This window comes from Leopardus geoffroyi, chromosome A3 (assembly GCF_018350155.1).
Source record: "Leopardus geoffroyi isolate Oge1 chromosome A3, O.geoffroyi_Oge1_pat1.0, whole genome shotgun sequence".
Taxonomy (NCBI): domain Eukaryota; kingdom Metazoa; phylum Chordata; class Mammalia; order Carnivora; family Felidae; genus Leopardus; species Leopardus geoffroyi.
The window spans coordinates 79,153,045-79,176,604 of NC_059336.1; the positions used below are offsets into that span (position 1 = coordinate 79,153,045).

The 23,560-nt window shown below is 36.8% G+C and overlaps 1 protein-coding gene across 6 annotated transcripts in view; it reads left to right on the forward strand.

Moving 5' to 3' along the window:
• SANBR (SANT and BTB domain regulator of CSR) overlaps positions 1-23,560 on the forward strand; it is a 66,733-nt gene that overhangs the window by 37,068 nt on the left and 6,105 nt on the right. For 4 of the 6 annotated variants that reach the window (XR_006703483.1, XM_045446147.1, XM_045446149.1 and 1 more), the window contains 5 exons: positions 6,384-6,529; positions 7,270-7,369; positions 9,097-9,129; positions 9,961-10,060; positions 23,065-23,156. Coding sequence is in view for 4 of the 6 variants with exons in the window: in XM_045446147.1 (XP_045302103.1) it covers positions 6,384-6,529; positions 7,270-7,369; positions 9,097-9,129; positions 9,961-10,060; positions 23,065-23,156 (471 nt within the window). In the remaining 2 variants the exon portion in view is untranslated. Of the gene's footprint in view, positions 1-6,383; positions 6,530-7,269; positions 7,370-9,096; positions 9,130-9,477; positions 9,521-9,960; positions 10,062-23,064; positions 23,157-23,560 lie in introns of those variants that run through there. The other 2 variants (XR_006703484.1, XM_045446148.1) reach the window with 2 other exon arrangements.

Consider the following 23,560-nt stretch of genomic DNA (forward strand, 5'->3'; position numbering starts at 1 on the left):
GTGCTAGATCCCAAAGCCAGATTGGTAAGGGTTGCAGAGTGAGTGAGTGGAAGAACAAATGTGCACAATGTGAATAGCAACTCTTTTGGGAAATTTGAAAAAGGTAGAAAGTAAGTCAGTATTACGTTATAGATATTTGTTTATTGTTTCTGCTTTATTTTGTTTTGATAGGAGAGACCTTTTTATTTTTTTATTTTTATTTATTTATTTTTTTAAACGTGTATTTATTTCTGAGAGAGAGAGAGAGAGAGAGAGAGAGACAGAGCATGAACGGGGGAGGGGCAGAGAGAGGGAGGGAGACACAGAATCTGAAGCAGGCTCCAGGCTCTGAGCCATCAGCCCAGAGCCCGATGCGGGGCTTGAACTCACGGACCGTGAGATCGTGACCTGAGCTGAAGTTGGACGCTTAACCGACTGAGCCACCCAGGTGCCCCAGGAGAGACCTTTTTAAAAGGCAGTGGGAAGGATCCAGTTGAGGAAGAGAGGTTGACAAGTATAAGACCATGAGGACACAGGGTAGGGTGGGATCATAAGCACATGTGGCAATCTCAGTTTAGACAGGAGGAAGGGCAGTTCCTCTGTTGTAACAGTAGAGAAGAGTAGAATGGTTGCAGATATTAGTAAAATTGTGTTTTTGTCATTTAGATAAATTTTTCCAATTTAATGCCTTTCCTGTTCTCTATATAGTAGGGGGTAAAGCCATCTGCTAATAATAAGGGAAAAGGGAAGGTTTGAAGTAGTCTTTTTGGAAAACATGAGAGTGAATTTTCCAGAGAGAGGTTGTAGGTTAGTAAGCAGTTTGAGAGCCCATGGGAGATTGGTAATCATAAATTTACAATGAAACCCAACATGTCTTTTATGTCACTCTCTCTAGCACTCCTAAGCTGGTTGAGTGCAAACATGGAGAAAATGGGTAGTTGAGTTCGTCCAGAATTGGGGTTTTGCCGGATGGGTACGATTAGATTTACTGCCAAGGAATTTGGGTTATTAGCAAATTTAAGCTCAGTGACAAATTTAAGCTCAGTGGCAAATTTAAATTTAACAGGAGATTAGATACAACTGGAAGATAAAAGTCAGAAGAAACTATCCAGAATGAAGCACAGAGAGACAAAATGATGAGAAATCTAAAAGTAAGAAACCTAGAGAGTGCGTGTCATTTTTTAAATTGTGGTAAATAAACATAAAAATTTCCATCTAAACTGTTTTTCAAGTGTACGGCCCAGTAGTATTAAGTATATTCACACTGTTGTACAACCAGTCTCCAGAACTCTTTCGTCTTACAAAAACTGAAATTCTATAGCCAATCAACATTCTCCATTCCCCCTCCCCTCAGTGCCTGGCAACTCCCATTCTGTTTTCTGTCTCTACAAATTTGAAATCTCTTAAGTACCTCATATAGTAGTATTCTACACTATTTATCTTTTTATGTAAGAAGCACTAATTTCTTAATGGGGTTCCCAATAGAAATAAAAAGAGAATGTATTAGAGGCAAAATTTGAAGAGAGAACGGTTGAGATACTTCAGAATTATTGAAAGATTTTAATTTATAGATTCAAGAATTCCAGGGGTGCCTGGGTGGCTCAGTTGGTTGAGTGTTGGACTCTTGATTTTGGCTCAGGTCATGATCCCAGGGTTGTGGGATTGAACCCCACATTGGGCTTCACATTGAGCATGGAGTGTGCTTAAGATTCTCTCTCTCTCCCTCTGCCCTTCTCCCCTGCTCTCTCTCTTTAAAAAATAAATTTAAAAAGTAAAATAAATAAAAAAATAAAAAGAATTCCGGTGATTCCCTTTAATGGAATTGTTGAAGCACTATATTGTACACTTAAAACTAATATAACACTCTGTGTTAACTAACTGGAATTAAAAAAAAAAAAAAAATTCCAGTGACTTCCAGTAAAAATAGTAGGAAATCCATACCTGCACATATCAGAGTGAAACTGCAGACAACAAAAGAAAACATTTAAAAGCAGCCAGATGGAAAAAGTAGAATCCCTTCAAAACATCAATAATGAGAGTTCACATCTCAAAATGGCGTCAATGGAAGCCAGAGTATAGTTCCTTCAGTCTTTGGTGTACCAAAAGAAATAGTTAACATTCTAGAAATCTGTGCCTTCCTTAAATATCCTTTGAGAGTGAAGACAAAATAAAAACATTTTTAGGCAAAGAAAAATTGAAGGAATTTTCAACCAATGAATTGCTTTAAAGGAGATACTAATGATGTTCTCAAGATACAGGAAGGAATGAAGACCAAAGAAAAAAATTGATATATTGGTAAATCTAAATGAATATTGACTATATTAAGCAATGATGGTAACACTTTATGTGTGTGTGTGTATGTTTGTAATAAATATAGGATTATATAAGTAAAATAGAAAATTTAAAATAATCAACACATACTCTAGATTTTAATGTATAATTTTAAAACCCACAACAATAGCCTGTAGATTAGAAGGATGTTAAAGTGGAGGTCTGACAGTTTAAAAGGTCTTGCATTGTTTAAGAGAAGAGGTATTAATGGAGTGCCTGGGTGGCTTAGTCAGTTGAGCATCCAACTTTGACTCAGGTCATGATCTCATAGCTTGTGAGTTCGAGCCCCGTGTCAGGCTCTGTGCTGACAGCTCAGAGCCTGGAGCCTGCTTCAGATTCTGTCTGTCTCTCTCTCTCTGCCCCTCCTCTGCTCATGCTCTGTCTCTTTGTCTCTCAAAAATAATAAACATTAAAAGAAAAATTAAAAAAAAAACAGGAGGTATTAACAAATTAGACTTTGATAAGTCAAGGATACGAGTTATAAGTTCTAAGATAACCACTAAAAGGATAAAAGAATGTATAATTTCCAAATTAATATATATAAAGGGAATGAGAGGAATGATTTAAAAAAAAATCTTAGCAAATTTAGAAATAAAAGGGAAATAACACAATCCAATAAAGAATGGATAATACACAACTTAAAACAAATGTCACACTTAAGAGTGAAATGTAGAAAAGTTTTCCTTTGAAATTAGGAGTAAGATAAGGGTGCACATTGTTACAACAGTTCTATTCAAATTGAACTGGAGGTCCTAGACAGCACAGTAATGCAAGAAAAAAATAAAAAGTGTAAGGATCAAAAAGAAACTGTCATAATTTGCAGATCACATTGTGAACATAGAAAATCCTGAAGAATCTTCAGATAAATTATTAGAATTAATAGGAATTTAAGATTGATCTGTTAAACATCATTTACAAAAACCAATTTTATTTCTATAAACCAAACAATGTTAGAAGATCAAATTTATAAAAAGAAACCATTTACAGTAGTCTCAAAAAATCAGGTACCTAGGATTAAATCTAATAGAATATGTGCAAGAACTCTATACAGAAAACATAAAACACTAATGAGAGAAAATAAAACTAAAAAATGGATTGTCATACCACATTCATAGATTGGAAAACTCAGTATTGTAAAGATGTAAATGTTCCCCAAACTGGTCTATTTAGATCAATGTAATCTCAATAAAAATACTAACAGATTTTTATTGGGAACTTTGCTAAACTGATTGTAATGTCTGTGGAAATGAAGAGGGCCAAGGATAACCAAGATACTCTCAAAGAACCAAAGGTAGAAGTGCTTGCTCTTCCCAACATGAAGATTTATTACAAAGCCATTAGGGTGATACTGGCAGAGAGTAGACAGACCAGTAGAAGAGAGTACTCACAGCCACTTGGATACTTGACTATGACAGAGATGGCAGTATAGAGCAGTGGGCAAAGGGTAGACTTTTTAGTAAGAGGTCCTGGAACATTGGTATATCCATTTTGGGAAAAAAATGGAAATGGAATCTATCCCAAACTACTCACAAAAAAAGATCTGTATGTGAAAGGAGAACTAATAAAGCTATTAAAAGATAATACCATAAAAAATCTTATTTTTTATTTTAGAGTGAGCAGGGGAGAGGGGCAGAGAGAGAGAAAGTCTTAAGCAGGCTCCATGCTCAGCGTATGGAGCCCAAGACAGGGGTCGATCCCATGACCCTGGGATCATGACCTGAGCTGAAATCAAGAGGTGGATGCTCAACCAACTGAGTCACCCACACATCCATTATTTAGTTTTTTAAAGTAAACTCTACCCCCCAATATGGAGCTCAAACTCACAAATCCAAGATCAAGAGTTGCATGCTCTAATGAATGAGCCAGCCAGGAGTCCCAAGAAAGAGATTTTTAAATTCCAGTACATCACCTACATTAAATAAACTTCAATAGACAAAGTCATAGGTAGGACCAGATATTAGCAACATATCCATGAAAGGTTCATATTAAGATGTTTTTGGGGCGCCTGGGTGGCGCAGTCGGTTAAGCGTCCGACTTCAGCCAGGTCACGATCTCGCAGTCCGTGAGTTCGAGCCCCGCGTCGGGCTCTGGGCTGATGGCTCAGAGCCTGGAGCCTGTTTCCGATTCTGTGTCTCCCTCTCTCTCTGCCCCTCCCCCGTTCATGCTCTGTCTCTCTCTGTCCCAAAAATAAATAAACGTTGAAAAAAAAAAAAAAAGATGTTTTTAGCTCATACAAATCGATAAGAAAACAGTGTTTTAACTTTTTTATGTTTATTTATTTTTGAGACAGAGCGTGAGCAGGGGAGGGGCAGAGAGAGAGGGAGACACAGAATCAGAAGTAGGCTCTAGGCTCTGAGCTGTCAGCACAGAGCCCGACATGAGGCTCGAACTCACAAGCTGTGAGATCATGACCTGAGCTGAAGTCGGACACTTAACCGACTGAGCCACCCAGGCACCCCACAATAAGAAAACAATAATAGGAATGTCACACAAGAAGGCATTTCGCTGGGGAAAAAAAGACATTTAGCTGTCTTGTAACCACGAAAAGGAGTTCAACCTCATTTGTAATTGAGGAAATGCAAATTAAAACCACAATGAGATACTACTACATGCTCACCAGAATGACTAAGATTAAAATGCCTTACCAAGTGTTAGTATATAGAGTAATAACACTCATATACTTCTGAGACTAATATAATTTGGTACACATGAGCACTTTTACACCAGGAAATGTAAAAGATTGTTCATAAGTTTTATTTGTAATAGCTCCAAACTGGAAATAACCCATCCATCAACTGTAGAATAGATATGCAAATTGTGAATTTGTATACAATGGAATAGTATACGTTAAAACAAATGTTATTGTTACATACAATAATGTGGTTGACTCATAAAGACATAATGTTAAACAAAACAAGTGAGGTAAAAGTATAGCTAAGTTTAGGGATGCATCCTTTAGTGGTAAAAGGATAAAAACAGGGAAGTGAGTACCATAAAAGTCAGGATAAAGATTATCTTTTGGGAGAAAGGAGGCAGTTACAATCAGGAATGAGCCCATAGGAATTCCAAAAGTGTTGGTAATATTCTAGTTTTTTTTAATATATATGTGTGTATGTGTGTATACACTTATATAAGTTTATTTATTTTGAGAGAGAGAGAGAGAGAATCCCTAGCAGGCTCCCATGTGGGACTTGAACTCACGAACTGTGAGATCATGACCTGAGCCAAAATCAAGAGTCAGATGCTCAACCAACTGAGCCACCCAGGCACCTCAGCAATATTCTGTTTCTTAATGTGAATGAATGTTGGTTACATGAATATTCTTGACTATTTATTAAGGTGTACATTTATATTTCATGCTCTTTTCTGTATGAGTACAGTTAACCCTTGAACAACATGGGTGAATGGCATGGATCCACTTATACGTTGATTTTTTTTTGATAAGTACAGTATAGTACCATAAATATTTTTTCTTCCTTTTGATTTTCTTTCCTTAGCTTGCCTTATTTTAAGAATACAGTATATAATACATATAACACACAATATGTGTTAATCAGCTGTTTATCAGTAACGTTTCCAGTCAACAGTAGGGTCTTAGTAGTTAAGTTTTGGGGAGCCAAAAGTTATGTGGATTTTTTACTATGCAGGGGATCGGCACCCCTAACCCTGCATTATACAGGAATCAACTGCCTTATTTTTTTCTTTCTTTTTTTTTTTTTTTTTCAACGTTTATTTATTTTTGGGACAGAGAGAGACAGAGCATGAGCGGGGGAGGGGCAGAGAGAGAGGGAGACACAGAATCGGAAACAGGCTCCAGGCTCTGAGCCACCAACCCAGAGCCCGACGCGGGGCTCGAACTCACGGACCGCGAGATCGTGACCTGGCTGAAGTCGGACGCTTAACCGACTGCGCCACCCAGGCGCCCCTGCCTTATTTTTTTCTTGAGAAAAAGTTATAAAATGGTTAATATGACAATATGGCTGGGCAAAGAAAAACAAAAACATACAATCATCTTTAAAGGAATATTTCTATTACAAACCAACCTCTCTAATGTAGTATCTCTTACATGACAGGGTTGTAAAGTGAAGGACCACATAGTTGCTCTTCATGATCAAAGTGAAGGCGGAGATTTGCTGTCGTGTCCAACCACTAGAATACTGGACGATCTGCACAAACACAAAGATGTCATTGTTGTGCCTTTTTCTAAAGATACAGTTAGGTGAGGTGGGGGTGGGGGGACGCGCTGCAGCGCTTTATTCAGTGCTTCCCATCTCAGAATCCTCGTGCCTCCCCAAACCAATAATGGCAGACCCCACATAGCTTACGTTATTCCAGAAAGCTTACTGAAATTACATGTCAGCTTGCAGTAAGAGCAAGCAGGTGTTTATTTGATAGAAAAAATATGGGAGGTCCAAGGGAAAGAAAAACTAATAAAAAGAGTCTTTGGTGATTGAAAGGTTGGGACCTGCAATTCAGTTTTTGAGGTTTTTTTTTTTTTTTCTTTTTCGAAGTCACTTAAGCCCTTTTTAAATCCTTGATGGATACAACTAGAAAAAAAAATTATTAAGGTTTTCTTTGCATAAATTTGAACTGCTTGATTTAATAATTTCTGAAGTCACTTCTATCATTTTCCAATTGCAGTAAGCTGTCAGGTTGGGGGTAGGGGGACCCTTTCCTGAAGGCTGTTCTCTTAAAAGTACCAGTCTTAGCAGCCCATTTCACTACCTGGCAAGTAGGATGCTTGGAATGCAGTAGTGCCTCCCCTGTATGGAGTGCCTTCTGCTAGGGGAAATCACTGGAGGAATTAAGAAATGGAAATGTTGAGGTGGCATGCCTTATACTCAAGAACTATATTTCTAAAGAACATTTATAAAACATTTGCAATAAAAATAGACATCATTTGCATTTAACTTCTTCTGAAATTGAACACTTCTCCCTAAAATCTCTTTTTCTTTCAAGTGATTCTGGGGTTGGTCCCTGTGATGAAAAGGGTCTAGACTGTGATGTTTTATTGGAGCCAAATACACCATGGGGCCCCAAAAGTGGGGAGCTCAATGCTGTGAGTAGCTTGTTTCACTTATTCTTTTTTGATATGAACAATTGGTGACATTTAATCTTTGACCGAAATGTGATGGGTTTAAACTGAAATTGATATTTTCAATTAATAAGCATTTACTGACTATCTGATCATAACAAATGCTGAGTTAGTAGGACTATAAGGGTAATAGGACATGTTCCTTGCCCTCAACTAATAATTAATCAACTTCAATTTGGGGAAAAAATATAACATGTTCTTCAGAGGTTTTATTATGAACAAGTAATGATTTGAGGATTGAAGATAGTATGAATGGGATATTTTGTCCCCTCCTAATTCTAATTCTGTAAACTTTTTTGGTATGAAATTTTTTTTTAATTGAAATCAGGAATGCATTTAGCTTTTGCAGGGTTTCAAAACTGAAATATTTTTCAGGTGGCCAGATAGCTTTAAGTCCTTTGATTCTTATTACTGACAACCAGGGAATCTCTATTTGCCCATGAACTTCCTCGCTTTGTATTGGCTGAGGTATCATTTACTTGACAAAGTGAAATATTCTTTTTTTTTTTTTTTTTTTTAATTTTTTTTTTTAGCGTTTATTTATTTTTGAGACAGAGAGAGAGCATGAATGGGGGAGGGTCAGAGAGAGGGAGACACAGAATCTGAAACAGGCTCCAGGCTCTGAGCTGTCAGCACAGAGCCCGACACGGGGCTTGAACTCACGAACTGCGAGATCATGACCTGAGCCGAAGTCAGACGCTTAACCAACTGAGCCACCCAGGCGCCCTGACAAAGTGAAATATTCTATGTAAAATGTATTGTCAACTCCAAATGGCTACAAATATTCAATCATTAACATTCTTTAATTATGTACAATATAGCAAATGAGGTTTTTTGAATATCCATATATAATTTGGTTCTTGGATCTATAATAAAATATAAACATTAAAAAGTGATTGAAATAGTTCAAAAATTAAATCATATTATCTCTGCCTGTGATTTACTTATCCTTTGGAAATGATACTGGGAAGTGTTGATTTTCCTTTTTGTTTTTTTTGTTTTGTTTTTAATGTTTATTTATTTTGAGAGAGAGTGAGTAAGAAAGGGTTCGGAGACAGGGCAAAGACAGAGACAGAGTATCCAAAGTGGGCTCGGCACTGACAGCAGAGAGCCCATTGCAGGGCTTGAACTCACGAACCGTGAGATCACGACCCCAGCTGAAGTTGGATGTTTAACCAGCTGAGCCACCCAGGTGCCCCAGAAGTGTTGATTTTCTTTTTCTTTCTGTCTTTTTTTTTTTTTTTTTTTTAATGTTTGTTTATTTTGAGCGAGTCAGTGAGCATGAGCAGAGAGAGGGAGTAGAGGGAGAGTGAACAGAAGGAGAGGGGAAGAGAGAATCCCAAGCAGGCTCCATGCTGTCAGCACAGAGCCCAATGCAGGGCTTGATCTCACAAACTGTGAGATCATGACCTAAGCCGAAATCAAAACTCAAACACTTAAGACTGAGCAAACCCAGGTGCCCCGATTTTCTTTTTCTTTCTTTTCTTTTTATAAACATATACATCTTTTTCTAGACAGCCATTATAAAAACCTTGTAAAACATCATTTTCAGCCTGAGTTTTAAGTTGTTTCAACCTGGAAAGGAACTATACTTGCAGCTTTTTTCAACTCTTACAGTATCCACATGAAAATAAGGAGCTGCAATCTGGGTAGATACAAATTTATTAATCTCTCATTCCTTTGTCTTATAGTTTTTGTCACTGAAAAACTGGACTCTGCAACTGGTAAGCAAGCAACTATACTTTACTTTCATCTCTTTCTTCCAAAACTAAAGTTTAGTTTAATAGAATCTTACCAGTATCTTATTTTACAGACTTTAGTTCAATGCAGTTATCTTTTGCAGCTTCTGTAATTTTGTACTTACTAAAAATGCCATTGTTTAAAACAGACATATACTCCATAAGTCTCTTTAATGGCTTTTTTGAAGTCACTTTTAAGTCACATTAGGTCATAGAACAAAGCAACAAATGTGTTAAATTCCAGGTATTTGGTGGTTTGATTGACACGTTGGTTGATTTTTTTTTTTTTTTAACCTCTTTGCCATCACCCTGCCATGTGCCACCAATATTCAGAAGAATGGAAATGGAATTTGGATCAGTGATGACAGAAAGCAGGGTGGGTAGATGCAGGAAGTTGATGCAGATATGGTTGAGTAATCCAAGGCCACGTTTATCCAGGGAATGTGTACATATGGTTGCTTATGGGACTACTTTAATACTAGCAATTATTATATTTTAATGTAATCCTAATATCAAGGAACATGTATTCAGTTAAGTGATAGAGGTATAGTTTGACAAATGCTGATGACCTATTATGGGCCCAACACTCTACTAGAATATGCGAAGGAAATAAATAAAAGATATTTAATGTGATCCTCTCCTAAATGTAGAACTTCTTATGGCCATTTCCTGAATGTTGTATTAGGTATTGGTCATTTTATTAGCTCTTGTTTGACTCATTAAATTTAGATAAATTTGAAAGCGTCCATTAGAGATGTATTAATTTTATGTTTTTAAAAGAGTGTGTGTGTGTGTGTGTGTGTTTTTTTAATTCAGAAACAACAATCATTATTTTCGGAAGAAGAAGAATATACCACTGGATCTGAGGTCACTGAAGATGAAGTTGGAGATGAAGAAGAAATATCCAAGAAACAAAGTACTGATTTCTAAGATAAAATCAAGTCTCACTTTTATGAAGGGGTTGCATTCTAAAGGCTCTAATGCAAGGGATGATGAATTAGCTTTGTAAGTCTACATGGTAGGTTACAACATGGAAAAAAAATAAATAAAGGAGGCTTCATCAAGATTCTCTAACCCTGGCACTAACACAGAATAATCACAAAGTTATTTAAAAAGTGCAGTGTATTGAGAAATAATCCTCCAAGTTTTCATTTCAAGTGTAACCTAAGGGGTTTCTCAAAATGTATGACTTATATCAGTGTACCAGAGATGATTTGAAGTGACACTGTTCGAGCCCCACATCAGGCTTTGTGCTGACAGCTCAGAGCCTGGAGCCTGCTTCAGAATCTGTGTCTCCCTCTCTGTCTGCCCCTCCCCCATTCACGCTCTGTCTCTCAAAAAATAAACATAATAATAAAAAATTTTTTTTTGAAGTGACACTCAAATGAAGCACCAGAGTGTGATTTTTAAAAAACTAAAAACATGATTTTATACAACTACAGAATGAACTTGTGTCAACATTTTTCAACTCATTAGTGAGAGAAACAGCCAAAGTTGGTTCAGAGAACATTTGAAGGCTTGGGTATTTATAGACACTTGAAAAAGAATGTTAAAAAGGATTGCAAGTTAGCGGCAAAACTGATTGATGTTCTACTAGGCAGTAACTGATAACCTTTGAGGTTATCTTTTCTTCTAAAAAAATCATTTGCATTTCTATTAGACACAAAAATCTGCAAGTTAACATAAGACTTCATGTCCTCTGGGCCTTCAATAACAGTAAATAGGAAAGACACAAGGACATTTTCTTTGAGAATTAAGTAATTCTTACATGGGCCTTTTTTTTTTTTAATATAATTATTATCAAATTAGCTTGCATACAACACCCAGTGCTCATCCCAACAGGTGCAATATTACACTATTGCAATATTACAATATTCCATTGTGTGAGTGTATCACCCATTGTGTGAGTATATCACCTCCTCAATGGCCGTCACCCATTTTCCCTCCCCTCCACCCCCTCCACCCTCAGTTTCTTCTCTGTATTTAAGAGTCTCTTGTGGTTTGCCTCCTTCCCTCTCTGTAACTGTTTTTTCCCCCTTCCCTTCCCCTATGGTCTTCTGTTAAGTTTCTCAAGATCCACATATGAGTGAAAACATTGATATCTGTCCTCTGACTGACTTATTTCACTCAGCATAATACCTTCCAGTTCCATCCATGTTGCTGCAAAGGGCCATATTTCATTCTTTCTCATTGCCACGTAGTACTCCATTGTGTATATAAACCACATCTTCTTTATTCATTTGTCAGTTGATGGACATTTAGGCTCTTTCCATAATTTGGCTATTGTTGAAAGTGCCGCTGTAAACATTGGGGTACATGTGCCCCTATGCATCAGCACTCCTGTATCCCTTGGGTAAATTCCTAGTAGTGCTATTGCTGAGACATAGGGTAGATCTATTTTTAATTTTTTGAGGAACCTCCACACTGTTTTCCAGAGCAGCTGCACCAATTTGCATTCCCACAAACAGTGCAAGAGGGTTCCTGTTTCTCCGCATCCTCACCAGCATCTGTAGTTTCCTGAGTTGTTCATTTTAGCCACTCTTGACAGGTGTGAGGTGGTATCTCAGTGTGGCTTTTATTTTACACAGGTCTTTTAAACAGTCCTCCAATATGACACTAAAAGGACATGCAACCCTCCCTTTGTCTTTTTTCCAACTTTTACGTAATTTTTATGTGTTCAATCCTCTTATTAAAAACTAGTCCTTTATCAATTACTTTTAAATTATAATTCGTCAAGAAGAAAATGCTGCTGTGTTTTGTGTGGGCTTTTTTACCTACAGTTGATTGAGATAGAATTTATACGTAATAAAATTCACCCATTTTTAAGTGTATATATTGAGTTTTAGCATACAATTGGGTAATCACCACCAAAATCAAGACCTAGAACATCACTCCAAAAAGTTATCTCCTGCCCGTTTACACTCCTCTAAGGTCTCATGTGAGTGGAATCCTGAGTAGTGTTTTGTGTGTATAGCTTCTTTCACTTAGTATGATGTTTTTGAGATTCGTCCATATTGTTGTGTGTATCAGTAGTTTCTTTTTATTGCACAGAAGTATTCCATTGTGTGAGTGTGAGTATATCATAATTTGTGTATTCATTCACCATTTCATGGACATTTGGGTTGATTCCATTCTTGGCTATTAACAAATAATGCTGCCATGAACGTTTGCATACAAGGCCGTGTGGACATATGTTTTCATTTTTCTTGGGTAGATACCTAGGAGTGGAATTGCTGGGTCATATGGTAAGTGTTAACGTTTAACTTTAAAAGAAACTGACAGACTGTTTTACAAAGTGACTACCATTTTGCGTTCTACCAGCAATGTATGAGTTCAGTTGCTATACGTTTCTACCAATATTTGGTATTATTGTTACTTTTTTTTTAACTTTAGCCATTCTAGTGTAGGTATATAATTCTGGGCATCTTCTCATGTGCTCACTGGCCATTTATATATCTTTTTCATGAAGTATTTGTTTAAATGATCTTTTACCTGTTTTTCAGTTGGATTGTTTGCCTCATTATTGAATTACAAGCATTTCTTATATATTTTTGGATACAAGTTCATATGTTTTGCAAATATTTGCCCCTAGTTTGTGGCTTGCCTTTTAATTTTATTAATGATGTCTTTTGGGGGCACCTGGGGCACTTAGTTGGTTAAGCGTCCAACTGTTGGTATTGGCTTAAGTCCTGATCTCAGGATTCTGGGAGCCCAACATGAGATCATCGGATGATCTCACAGTCATGGAATAGAACAGCATGGAGCCTGCTTGGGAATTTTCAAGCAGTTCTTTTCAAGCAGTTCTTTTTTTTTTTTTTTTTTTTAATTTTTTAAAAAATGTTTATTCATTTTTGAGAGAGAGTACAAGTAGGGGAGGGGCAGAGAGCAGGCTCCATGCTCTGAGCTGTCAGCACAGAGCCTGACACGGGGCTTGAACCCACGAACTGTGAGATCAGGACCTGAGCTGAAGTCAGACACTTAACCAACTGAGCCACCCAGGCGCTCTCTCTCCCTTTTCTTCTATTCCTTTCCTGCGCATGTGCACACACTCTCTCTCAAATAAATTTTTAAAAAATGATGTCTTTTGAAGAGCAAAAGGTTTTAATTTCATGAACTCTAATGTTTTTGTGTCCCTTTTATGTTTCATACTTTAATAACTAAGAAATCTTTGTTTACCCCAAGGTCACAAAGATTTTCTGCTTGTTTTCTTCTAGAAGTTGTATGATTTTAGCTTTTGTATTTAATTCTATGATCTCTTCCAGGTTAATTTTTGTGTATTGTATAAGTTAAGGGTCGAGCTTCCCTTTGTTTTCCTATAGGCATAGCCAATTTTTCCAGAACCATTTGTTGAAAAGAATGGTCTTTCCCCATTGGATTACCTTGACACTTTTGTTAAAAAATCAACTGATCATTTACATGTGGATCTATTTTTAAACTCTTTGTTTTCTTCCATTGATTTTTATGTATCCTTTATTTACATCAGTGTATGAGTACCACATGGTCTTAATTTTTGTAGCTTTTAGTGATTCCTGAAATCTGGTGATGTGAGTTCTTCAAAATTGTTCTTTTATTTTTAGATTATTTTTGTATTTCTAGGTGCTTTGCATTTCCTGTCTATTTTAGAACAAAGGTAACTACTTCTACAAAAAAACTGCTGGAACTTTCATTAGGATTGTGTTGAACCATATATCAATTTGGAGAGAATTGCTTTTTTTTTTTTTTTAACAATGGCAAGTCTTCCAATCCATGAATACAAAATATCTCTCCATTTATTTAGTTCTCTAATGTCTCTCAACAATGTTTTATAGTTTCAGTATGCAGATATTGAACATCTTTTGTTCAATTTATTCCTAAGTGCTTTTTTAAATGCTGTTACAAATGGAAGTAGGTTTTTTAAATTTTTCCAACTTTTCAGTTGTTACAGTTGACCTTGTTTCTTGTGCCCTTGCTAATTTCACATAATTTTTCTTTGCTTATTAGATTCCTTTCCAGTGTGTATGCTTTTTATTTCTTTGTCTTGCTTTTTTGTACTCATTAGGGCCTCCTACTGACTAGAAGTGGTAAGAACACATGTCCTTACCTTGCTCCCTATCTTAAGGGGAAAGCATTCATTCTTTAACCATTAAGTATAAAATGTTAGTGGTTGGTTTCTCATAAATGCCCTTTCTCAGGTTGAGGAAGTTCTTTTCTGTTTCTAAGTTGTTGAATTATTATGGTGAATGGGTGTTGAATTTTGTTAAATGTTTTTTCCCCATCTATTGAGATGATGATACAGGTTTTCTCCATATTATCAGTATGAGAAATTGAAATCGGTTTTTCAAGTGTTATGCCAATCTTCTAGGGTAAACTCTACTTGGTCATGAAGTATTTTTCTTTTTATATATTAATGTATTTGACTTGCTAGTATTTTGTTAAGGATTGTTTGTGTTTATGAGTGATATTAGTTTTTTGTTTTTAGTTTCCTATGACATCGTCTTTAAGTTTGGTTATTAGGATAATACTAATCTTATAAAATGAGTTGGAAAGTGTTCTCCTCACTTTTCTGAAAGAACTTGTGTACTGTTTGTATTATTTGTCCCTGAAATGTATGATAAAATTCATCAGTGGAGTCATCTGGGCCTACAGCTTTCTTTTGGGGAAGGTTTTTAATTAATTATGAATTTATTACCTTCAACGTAGTGCTATTCAGGTTTTCTGTTTCATCTTGAATCTGATAACTTGTATTTTTCAAGGAATTTCTCCATTTTTATCAAGGTTGTCAAATTTATTGGCATAAAGTTGCTTACAATATTTTCTTATCCTTTTCTGTCTAAAAGATCTGTAGTGATGTCCCTCTTTCAATCCTGATATTGGTAATTTGTGTTTTATCACTTTTTTCTTGAACAGTTTAGCTAGAGGTTCATTTTACTGATCTTTTCAAGGAATCACCTTTTGATTTTATTGATTTTTCTCTATGGTTTGTCAATTTTGTATTTCATTGGTTGTCACTCTTATATTTAGCATTTCCTTCCTTGTAATTATTTTGTTTTTTGTTTTGTTTTGTTTTGTTTCAGTATATGAAGTTTATTGTCAAATTGGTTTCCACACAACACCCAGTGCTCATCCCAAAAGGTGCCCTCCTCAATACCCATCACCCACCCTCCCCTCCCTCCCACCCCCCATCAACCCTCAGTTTGTTCTCAGTTTTTAAGTCTCTTATGCTTTGGCTCTCTCTCCCACTCTAACCTCTTTTTTTTTTTTTTTTCCTTCCCCTCCTCCTTGGGTTTCTGTTAAGTTTCTTAGGATACACATAAGAGTGAAACCATATGGTATCTGTCTTTCTCTGTATGGCTTATTTCACTTAGCATAACACTCTCCAGTTCCATCCACGTTGCTACAAAGGGCCATATTTCGTTCTTTCTCATTGCCACGTAGTATTCCATTGTGTATATAAACCACAATTTCTTTATCCATTCATCAGTTGATGGACATTTAGGCTCTTTCCATAATTTGGCTATTGTTGAGAGTGCTGCTATAAACATTGGGGTACAAGTGCCCCTATGCATCAGCACTCCTGTATCCCCACCCAATAGCAGTGCTATTGCTGGGTAGGTTAGGTCTATTTTTAATTTTTTGAGGAACCTCCACACTGCTTTCCAGAGCGGCTGCACCAGTTTGCATTCCCACCAACAGTGCAAGAGGGTTCCCGTTTCTCCACATCCTCTCCAGCATCTATAGTCTCCTGATTTGTTCATTTTGGCAACTCTGACTGGCGTGAGGTGATATCTGAGTGTGGTTTTGATTTGTATTTCCCTGATGAGGAGCGACGTTGAGCATCTTTTCATGTGCCTGCTGGCCATCTGGACGTCGTCTTTAGAGAAGTGTCTATTCATGTTTTCTGCCCATTTCTTCACTGGGTTATTTGTTTTTCGGGTGTGGAGTTTGGTGAGCTCTTTATAGATTTTGGATATTAGCCCTTTGTCCGATATGTCATTTGCAAATATCTTTTCCCATTCTGTTGGTTGCCTTTTAGTTTTGTTGGTTGTTTCCTTTGCTGTGCAGAAGCTTTTTATCTTCATAAGGTCCCAGTAGTTCACTTTTGCTTTTAATTCCCTTGCCTTTGGAGATGTGTCAAGTAAGAAATTGCTACGGCTGCTTTCTCTTCTAGGGTTTTGATGGTTTCCTGTCTCACATTCAGGTCCTTTATCCATTTTGAGTTTATTTTTGTGAATGGTGTGAAGAAGTGGTCTAGTTTCAACCTTCTGCATGTTGCTGTCCAGTTCTCCCAGCACCATTTGTTAAAGAGACTGTCTTTTTTCCATTGGATATTCTTTCCTGCTTTGTCAAAGATGAGTTGGCCATACGTTTGTGGGTCTAGTTCTGGGGTTTCTATTCTATTCCATTGGTCTATGTGTCTGTTTTTGTGCCACCTTGTAATTATTTTGAACTTAATTTCCTTTATTTCTTTTTTAACTTCTTAAGGTAGAAACTTAAATTATTGTTTTTTTTACTTTTCTTCTTTTCTAATACAAGCATTTAAAGCTGTAAGATATGCTCTAAACACCACTTTAACTATTTCCCACAGGCTTTGTTATGTCTTGTTTTCATTTATAATCAGTACAGAGTATTTTCTAATTCCCATTATGATTTTGTTTTTGTTTGACACATGTGTTATTTAGTAGTATGTTGTTTAATTTCCAAATATTTTCAGATTGTCTGGGTATTTTCAGTTACAGGTTTCTAACTTAATCCCATCATGGTGAGAGAACATACTCTATGTTGTTTCACCCCTTAAATTTTAGTGATACATGTTCCACATGTACATGAAAAGAATGTGAAATCTGTTCTTGGTGTAGTCTATAAATGTTAAGTTGTTTTGGTTATCTGTTGCAAATCTTCTACAGTTGTGCTCTTTTTCTGACTGCTTCTTTTTTTTTTTTTTTTTTTAATATATGAAATTTATTGTCAAATTGGTTTCCATACAACACCCAGTGCTCATCCCAAAAGATGCCCTCCTCAATACCCATCACCCACCCTCCCCTCCCTCCCACCCCCCATCAACCCTCAGTTTGTTCTCAGTTTTTAACAGTCTCTTATGCTTTGGCTCTCTCCCACTCTAACCTCTTTTTTTCCTTCCCTTCCCCCATGGGTTTCTGTTAAGTTTCTCAGGATCCACATAAGAGTGAAACCATATGGTATCTGTCTTTCTCTGTATGGCTTATTTCACTTAGCATCGCACTCTCCAGTTCCATCCACGTTGCTACAAAAGGCCATATTTCATTTTTTCTCATTGCCACGTAGTATTCCATTGTGTATATAAACCACAATTTCTTTATCCATTCATCAGTTGATGGACATTTAGGCTCTTTCCATAATTTGGCTATTGTTGAGAGTGCTGCTATGAACATTGGGGTACAAGTGCCCCTATGCATCAGTACTCCTGTATCCCTTGGATAAATTCCTAGCAGTGCTATTGCTGGGTCATAGGGTAGGTCTATTTTTAATTTTCTGAGGAACCTCCACACTGCTTTCCAGAGCGGCTGCACCAATTTGCATTCCCACCAACAGTGCAAGAGGGTTCCCGTTTCTCCACATCCTCTCCAGCATCTATAGTCTCCTGATTTGTTCATTTTGGCCACTCTCACTGGCGTGAGGTGATACCTGAGTGTGGTTTTGATTTGTATTTCCCTGATAAGGAGCGACGTTGAACATCTTTTCATGTGCCTGTTGGCCATCCGGATGTCTTCTTTAGAGAAGTGTCTATTCATGTTTTCTGCCCATTTCTTCACTGGGTTATTTGTTTTTCGGGTGTGGAGTTTGGTGAGCTCTTTATAGATTTTGGATACTAGCCCTTTGTCCGATATGTCATTTGCAAATATCTTTTCCCATTCCGTTGGTTGCCTTTTAGTTTTGTTGGTTGTTTCCTTTGCTGTGCAGAAGCTTTTTATCTTCATAAGGTCCCAGTAGTTCACTTTTGCTTTTAATTCCCTTGCCTTTGGGGATGTGTCGAGTAAGAGATTGCTACGGCTGAGGTCAGAGAGGTCTTTTCCTGCTTTCTCCTCTAAGGTTTTGATGGTTTCCTGTCTCACATTCAGGTCCTTTATACATTTTGAGTTTATTTTTGTGAATGGTGTGAGAAAGTGGTCTAGTTTCAACCTTCTGCATGTTGCTGTCCAGTTCTCCCAGCACCATTTGTTAAAGAGACTGTCTTTTTTCCATTGGATGTTCTTTCCTGCTTTGTCAAAGATGAGTTGGCCATACGTTTGTGGGTCTAGTTCTGGGGTTTCTATTCTATTCCATTGGTCTATGTGTCTGTTTTTGTGCCAACTGACTGCTTATTTCTAACTTCTCTTTCCACTGATTAGTAAAAGATGTTGAAATCTCCAGCTATAATTGTTAATATATGTATTTTTCCTTTTAAGTCTACTAGTTTTATACTTTGTGTACATTACAGCTTTATGATTAGGCATACATATATAGTATATTGACTCTTTTATCATGATATATTCCTCTTTGTCTGTAGTAAAACTGTCTTGAAGTCTGTTTGGTACTCATATTATCACTCTAGATTTGTTTACTCTTTGAATGGCATATCTTCTTGCTATCCTTTTATTTTTAACCTCTTTGTGTTTCTGACTTAAAGTGTATATCTTGTAGATAGCATGTTGTTGAAAACTGCTTTTTTATCCAGTTTGACAGTTTGCCTTTTTATTGGAGTATGTATTCTATTTATATTTAATGTGTTTAATGATGTGGTTGCATTAGTTCTGCCATTTTGCTATTCATTTTCTAATTATTTCAGATGTTATGTTTCTCTTATTTTGCCTTTCTTGCTTTTTTTGTGCTAAGAAAATAAATTTAGTATATCATTCTAATTATTTTACTGGCTTTTTAGTTGTATTTCTTTGCATTTTATTGTTCTAAAGATTACAACACCATCTTTAACCTATCACAGTCTACTTAAAGCTAATAAGAATCACTTTAGGTAAAATATAACCCTAAAGTAAGATAGTTTCCTTAGTTTTTCCTTCTTTGTGCCATTGTTACTTATCTTTATAAATTATACAGAATTACATTATGTGTTACAATATTTGCTTTCTATGTCATTCAAAGAATGTAGAGGGGCAAAAATAAATATACATTTAGTCTTTTATATTTACATATTTACTATTTTTTTTATATCTGAGTAATTGTCATGCAATGTTGTTTTCTTTCATTCTGAAGAACTTTCATTATTTCCTATAGTGTAGGCATACTAGCAATAAATTCTTTCATTTTTACTTATCTGAAAATCTCTTTATTTCCCTTTTTTTTTTTTTTAACGTTTTTTTTTTATTTATTTTTGAGACAGAGAGAGACAGAGCATGAACGGGGGAGGGGCAGAGAGAGAGAGAGGGAGACACAGAATCGGAAGCAGGCTCCAGGCTCTGAGTCATCAGCCCAGAGCCCGACGTGGGGCTCGAACTCACGGACGGCGAGATCGTGACCTGAGCTGAAGTCAGCCGCTTAACCGACTGAGCCACCCAGGCGCCCCTCCCTTTTTTTTTAAAGATTGTATTCTTAAGTAATTTCTACACCCAACGTGGGGCCCCAACCACAACCCCGAGATCAAGAGTCACACTTTCTACCAACTGAGCCATCCAGGTGCCCCTCACTTTGATTTCTAAGTACAGTTTCTCCAATATAGAATTCTTATTTAACAATTATTTTTTTTCTTTTAACGGTTTGTATCTCCCATTCCAGTGTCTTCTAGCCTCCATTATTTCTGATGAGAAGTTAGCCATTGATATAATTATTCCCCTGGATGTAATGCGCCCCTTTTATCTTGCTTCTTTCACGATTTTATTTTTTACTTTCAGAAGCCTGACTATGATATGCCTAGGTGTGGTTATCTTACTTGGTATTTGTTGAGCTTCTGGGATCTGTAAATTAATGTTTTAAACAAAATTTGGGGAGCTTGCAATCATTATTCTTTTAAGTGTTTCTTCTGTCCCTTTCTCTCACTTACCTTCCGGAACTCCAGTACATGTATGTTGGACCTTTTGATATTGCCCCACAGACTTCTGAAGTTTTGTTTCTTTTTCTTCACTCTTTATTTTTTGGATGGAATAATTTCTTTTCTTTTCTTTTCTTTTCTTTTCTTTTCTTTTCTTTTTTTAGTTTTATTTATTTTGAGAAAGAGAGAGTACGGGAGGGGCAGAGAGAGAGAGGGATGGAGAGAGAGAAAATCTCAATCAGGCTCTGCACTGCCAGCATAGAGCCTGACATGTGGCTCAAACCTGCAAACTGTGAGATCATGTCCTGAGTGGAAATCGTCAGATGCTTAACCGACTGAGCCACCCAGGCGCCCCTGGATTGGATCATTTCTAATGCTTAACTTACATTTCACTGGTATATTCTTCTACCATTTCAGTCTTTTTCTTGAGCCCATCTACTAAATATTTCAATTATTGTGCTTTTTAGTTCTAGAATTTCCACGTGGTTCTTCTTTATAGTTTCCATATCTTTGTTGAGATTTCCTATGTGTTTATTCAGTAACACCATTTTCCCTTTGAACATACTTATACTAGTTGCTTTGAAATCATTGTCTGCTTTTTTTTTTTTAACGTTTATTCTTGAGAAAGTGAGACAGAGAGTGAGTGGGGGAGGGGCAAGAGAGAGGAGGACACAGAATCTGAAGCAGTTTCCAGGCTCCGAGCTATCAGCACAGAGCCCAAAACGGTGCTGGAACCCACCAACCGTGAGATCATGACCTGAGCCGAAGTTGGATGCTTAATCAACTGAGCCACCCAGGCATCCCAAAATCATTGTCTGCTTTAATCCAGTATGTAGGTTCTCTCAGAATCAGTTTCTGTTTACTGTTTCTTTTCTGAGTAGTTCATATTTTTTAGTTTCTTCATCTTGTAACTTTTGGTAGGTTATCTTTGTGCAGTTCTGAAATGTTTTGTTCTTAGAATTGTTGGGTTTTTTTGTTCTAGTAGGCAGTTAACTTGCCTGACCCAAACTGCAAAATCTGTCTGCCCCATGGTATGTAGTAAATGCTGTCTCTGCATGGGTTTTTCTTGGCTGCTAAGCTACTATTTTAGCCTGACCCCCAGGGTCATACCAGCCTGTGTAGTTTAGTATTCAGGCAAGATTTTGGACAGACTTTATATTCAGATTTGGGGGCTTACCTGCTTAGCTTCACCTTGCTTTATGGGTTCCCTCTCGATTGCTAGTTGTTTTCTAGTCCGAAGTAGGGCTCCTGCTTTCAGAAGCTTGAGCTCAATGAAGTTTGGGAAATCGTCCAGTCAAAGGCACAAGAAAGTCTCACTTCTCTTCAAGAGCAATTCTGTCTTGCAAGTGTCTTTCTGCTTGCCTGCTTAGCTGGATCTCCTAGGGTCTCCTGTACACTTTCATAGTTTACCAATCATTTGGGCAGAGTTTATAGTCACATTTTAGATCTCCAGTCTTCTGTGACTTTCTTCTAAAATTTCACCTTTAAATTTCCAGCTTCTCTTTCTTTCAATTGTATCATCTTTTCCCTGGAGCTCATAAGGCTGTAATTTTCCTACCTTAGCTGGGGATATTGAGAAAAGTGCCCTCAGGCAGAAAGCCATAAACTCACAATTCTTACCTCATGCATCTTTTTTATAAGTTTTTAATTTTAATTCCAATATGGTTAACATAGAGTGTTTTATTAGTTTCAGGTGTACAATACAGTGATTCAACAATTCTGTAGATTACTCACTGCTCATTGTGATAAGCATATCATCATGATAAGTGTACTCTTTTAACCCCATCACCTGTTTCATTCAATCCCTCCCCTACCTCCCCACCTCATGCATCCTTTAAATGTAAACACTCAACTTTCTACCTCCCTTTGATTATTTGCCAGTACCTACATTTGGTTGTTTATAGTATTTTTGCTCTGTTTCTACCATTCTTTTCTTTAGAAGGAACTTGTCGTCACACTCTAATCTCACCCTATCGTGTCTTTTTGATGTTTGGGAAACAGTGATCTGATGTACTCGCCTTACCTTCCAACATTGATTTTAGAGAAACGCATCTTTCTCCTCCTTCTTTTCTTTTCCTTTCCTTTGTCCGCTACACTGTCAGCCAGAATAAATTCAGAATATTGATTGTAGCAAAGCACTAGGTCAGAATACAATTTGTCCCAAATCTGCTTCCTCCCAAAATCATTTCTGTCCTACCTCCGTTTTTACCCAAATAGCCCCTTCCCACCCACCCAAGCAAAGACATTTTAAAGCTTTTTTGTGAGTTCTTCATTCCTCCCATTCCCAAACTGTGTTTTTTTGGGTTATGGTGTTGTTGTTGTTTTTGTTGTTGTTTTTTGGTATATAAAAATTCGGAATTAGGTGTTAAAACCACTATCAAATTAGATTCAGAGAAATACATATAGTTTCCCTCAACATTTTCTTTTTTTTTTTTTTTTTTTTTTAATTTTTTAATGTTTATTTATCTTTGACAGAGAGACAGAGCATGAGCAGGGGAGGGGCAGAGAGAGAGGGAGACACAGAATCTGAAACTGGCTCCAGGCTCTGAGCTGTCAGCACAGAGCCCGACGCGGGGCTCGAACTCACACTCACAGACTGCGAGATCATGACCTGAGCCGAAGTCGGATGCTCAACCGACTGAGCCACCCAGGCGCCCCAACCCCCAACATTTTCAACATTTAATTTCACTGGGATTTTGAAATTATTGCCCTGATTTTTTTCTCCTTAAGGTTTTCACCAAGTAGAAAGAAGAAAAATAATTAAAACTAACCCCTATAAAGTACATTCAACTTCTCAATATATTTATATTTTATTTAGAGGTAATTTGTTAGTTTTAAGAAACACGTCTTTTTTACAAAATGGTTTTATTGTTTGGAAGTAAGTAATAAGTGCTTTGGAGAAGTATGTGAAACTTCTGCTCATAACATTGACTTTCTTTTGTCAGGGAAAAAGGAAAAGCCAAAGAAGTTCACAAAACAACCAAAAAAGCAGATGTCTTCACCCTGTGGTCAGAAGAAAGAAAAGGTGTTAGAGAAGGTAACTCTAAATTATCTATTACTGTTCTAAAGTTCATATTGAGAAATAAGCAGGCAAATATAGCCAAGAAAAATCTGAAGAAGAGTAAGAACATACAGTGGAATGCTAGAGATATAGCAACGAACAAAGAAGTTCCACATAAACAGATTAAAGATCTCTAAGATATATTGATAGGTGAGAAAAAGTATGCATAGTATAGAATAGATAGAGGAATCTATATATCTTTCCTTATATATGCATAAAATGTTGCCTCTAAAGGGAAGTGAATGGGAGACAGAGACTTTTCACTATATGTGCTGTTTGTAACTTTTGAATCTGGAACCAGTAGTACTTGTTCAGAAAACTTTGAAATGAGATAAATAAGTAGACTTTATAATTTTTAAATAAATTGTATTTTATGAGCT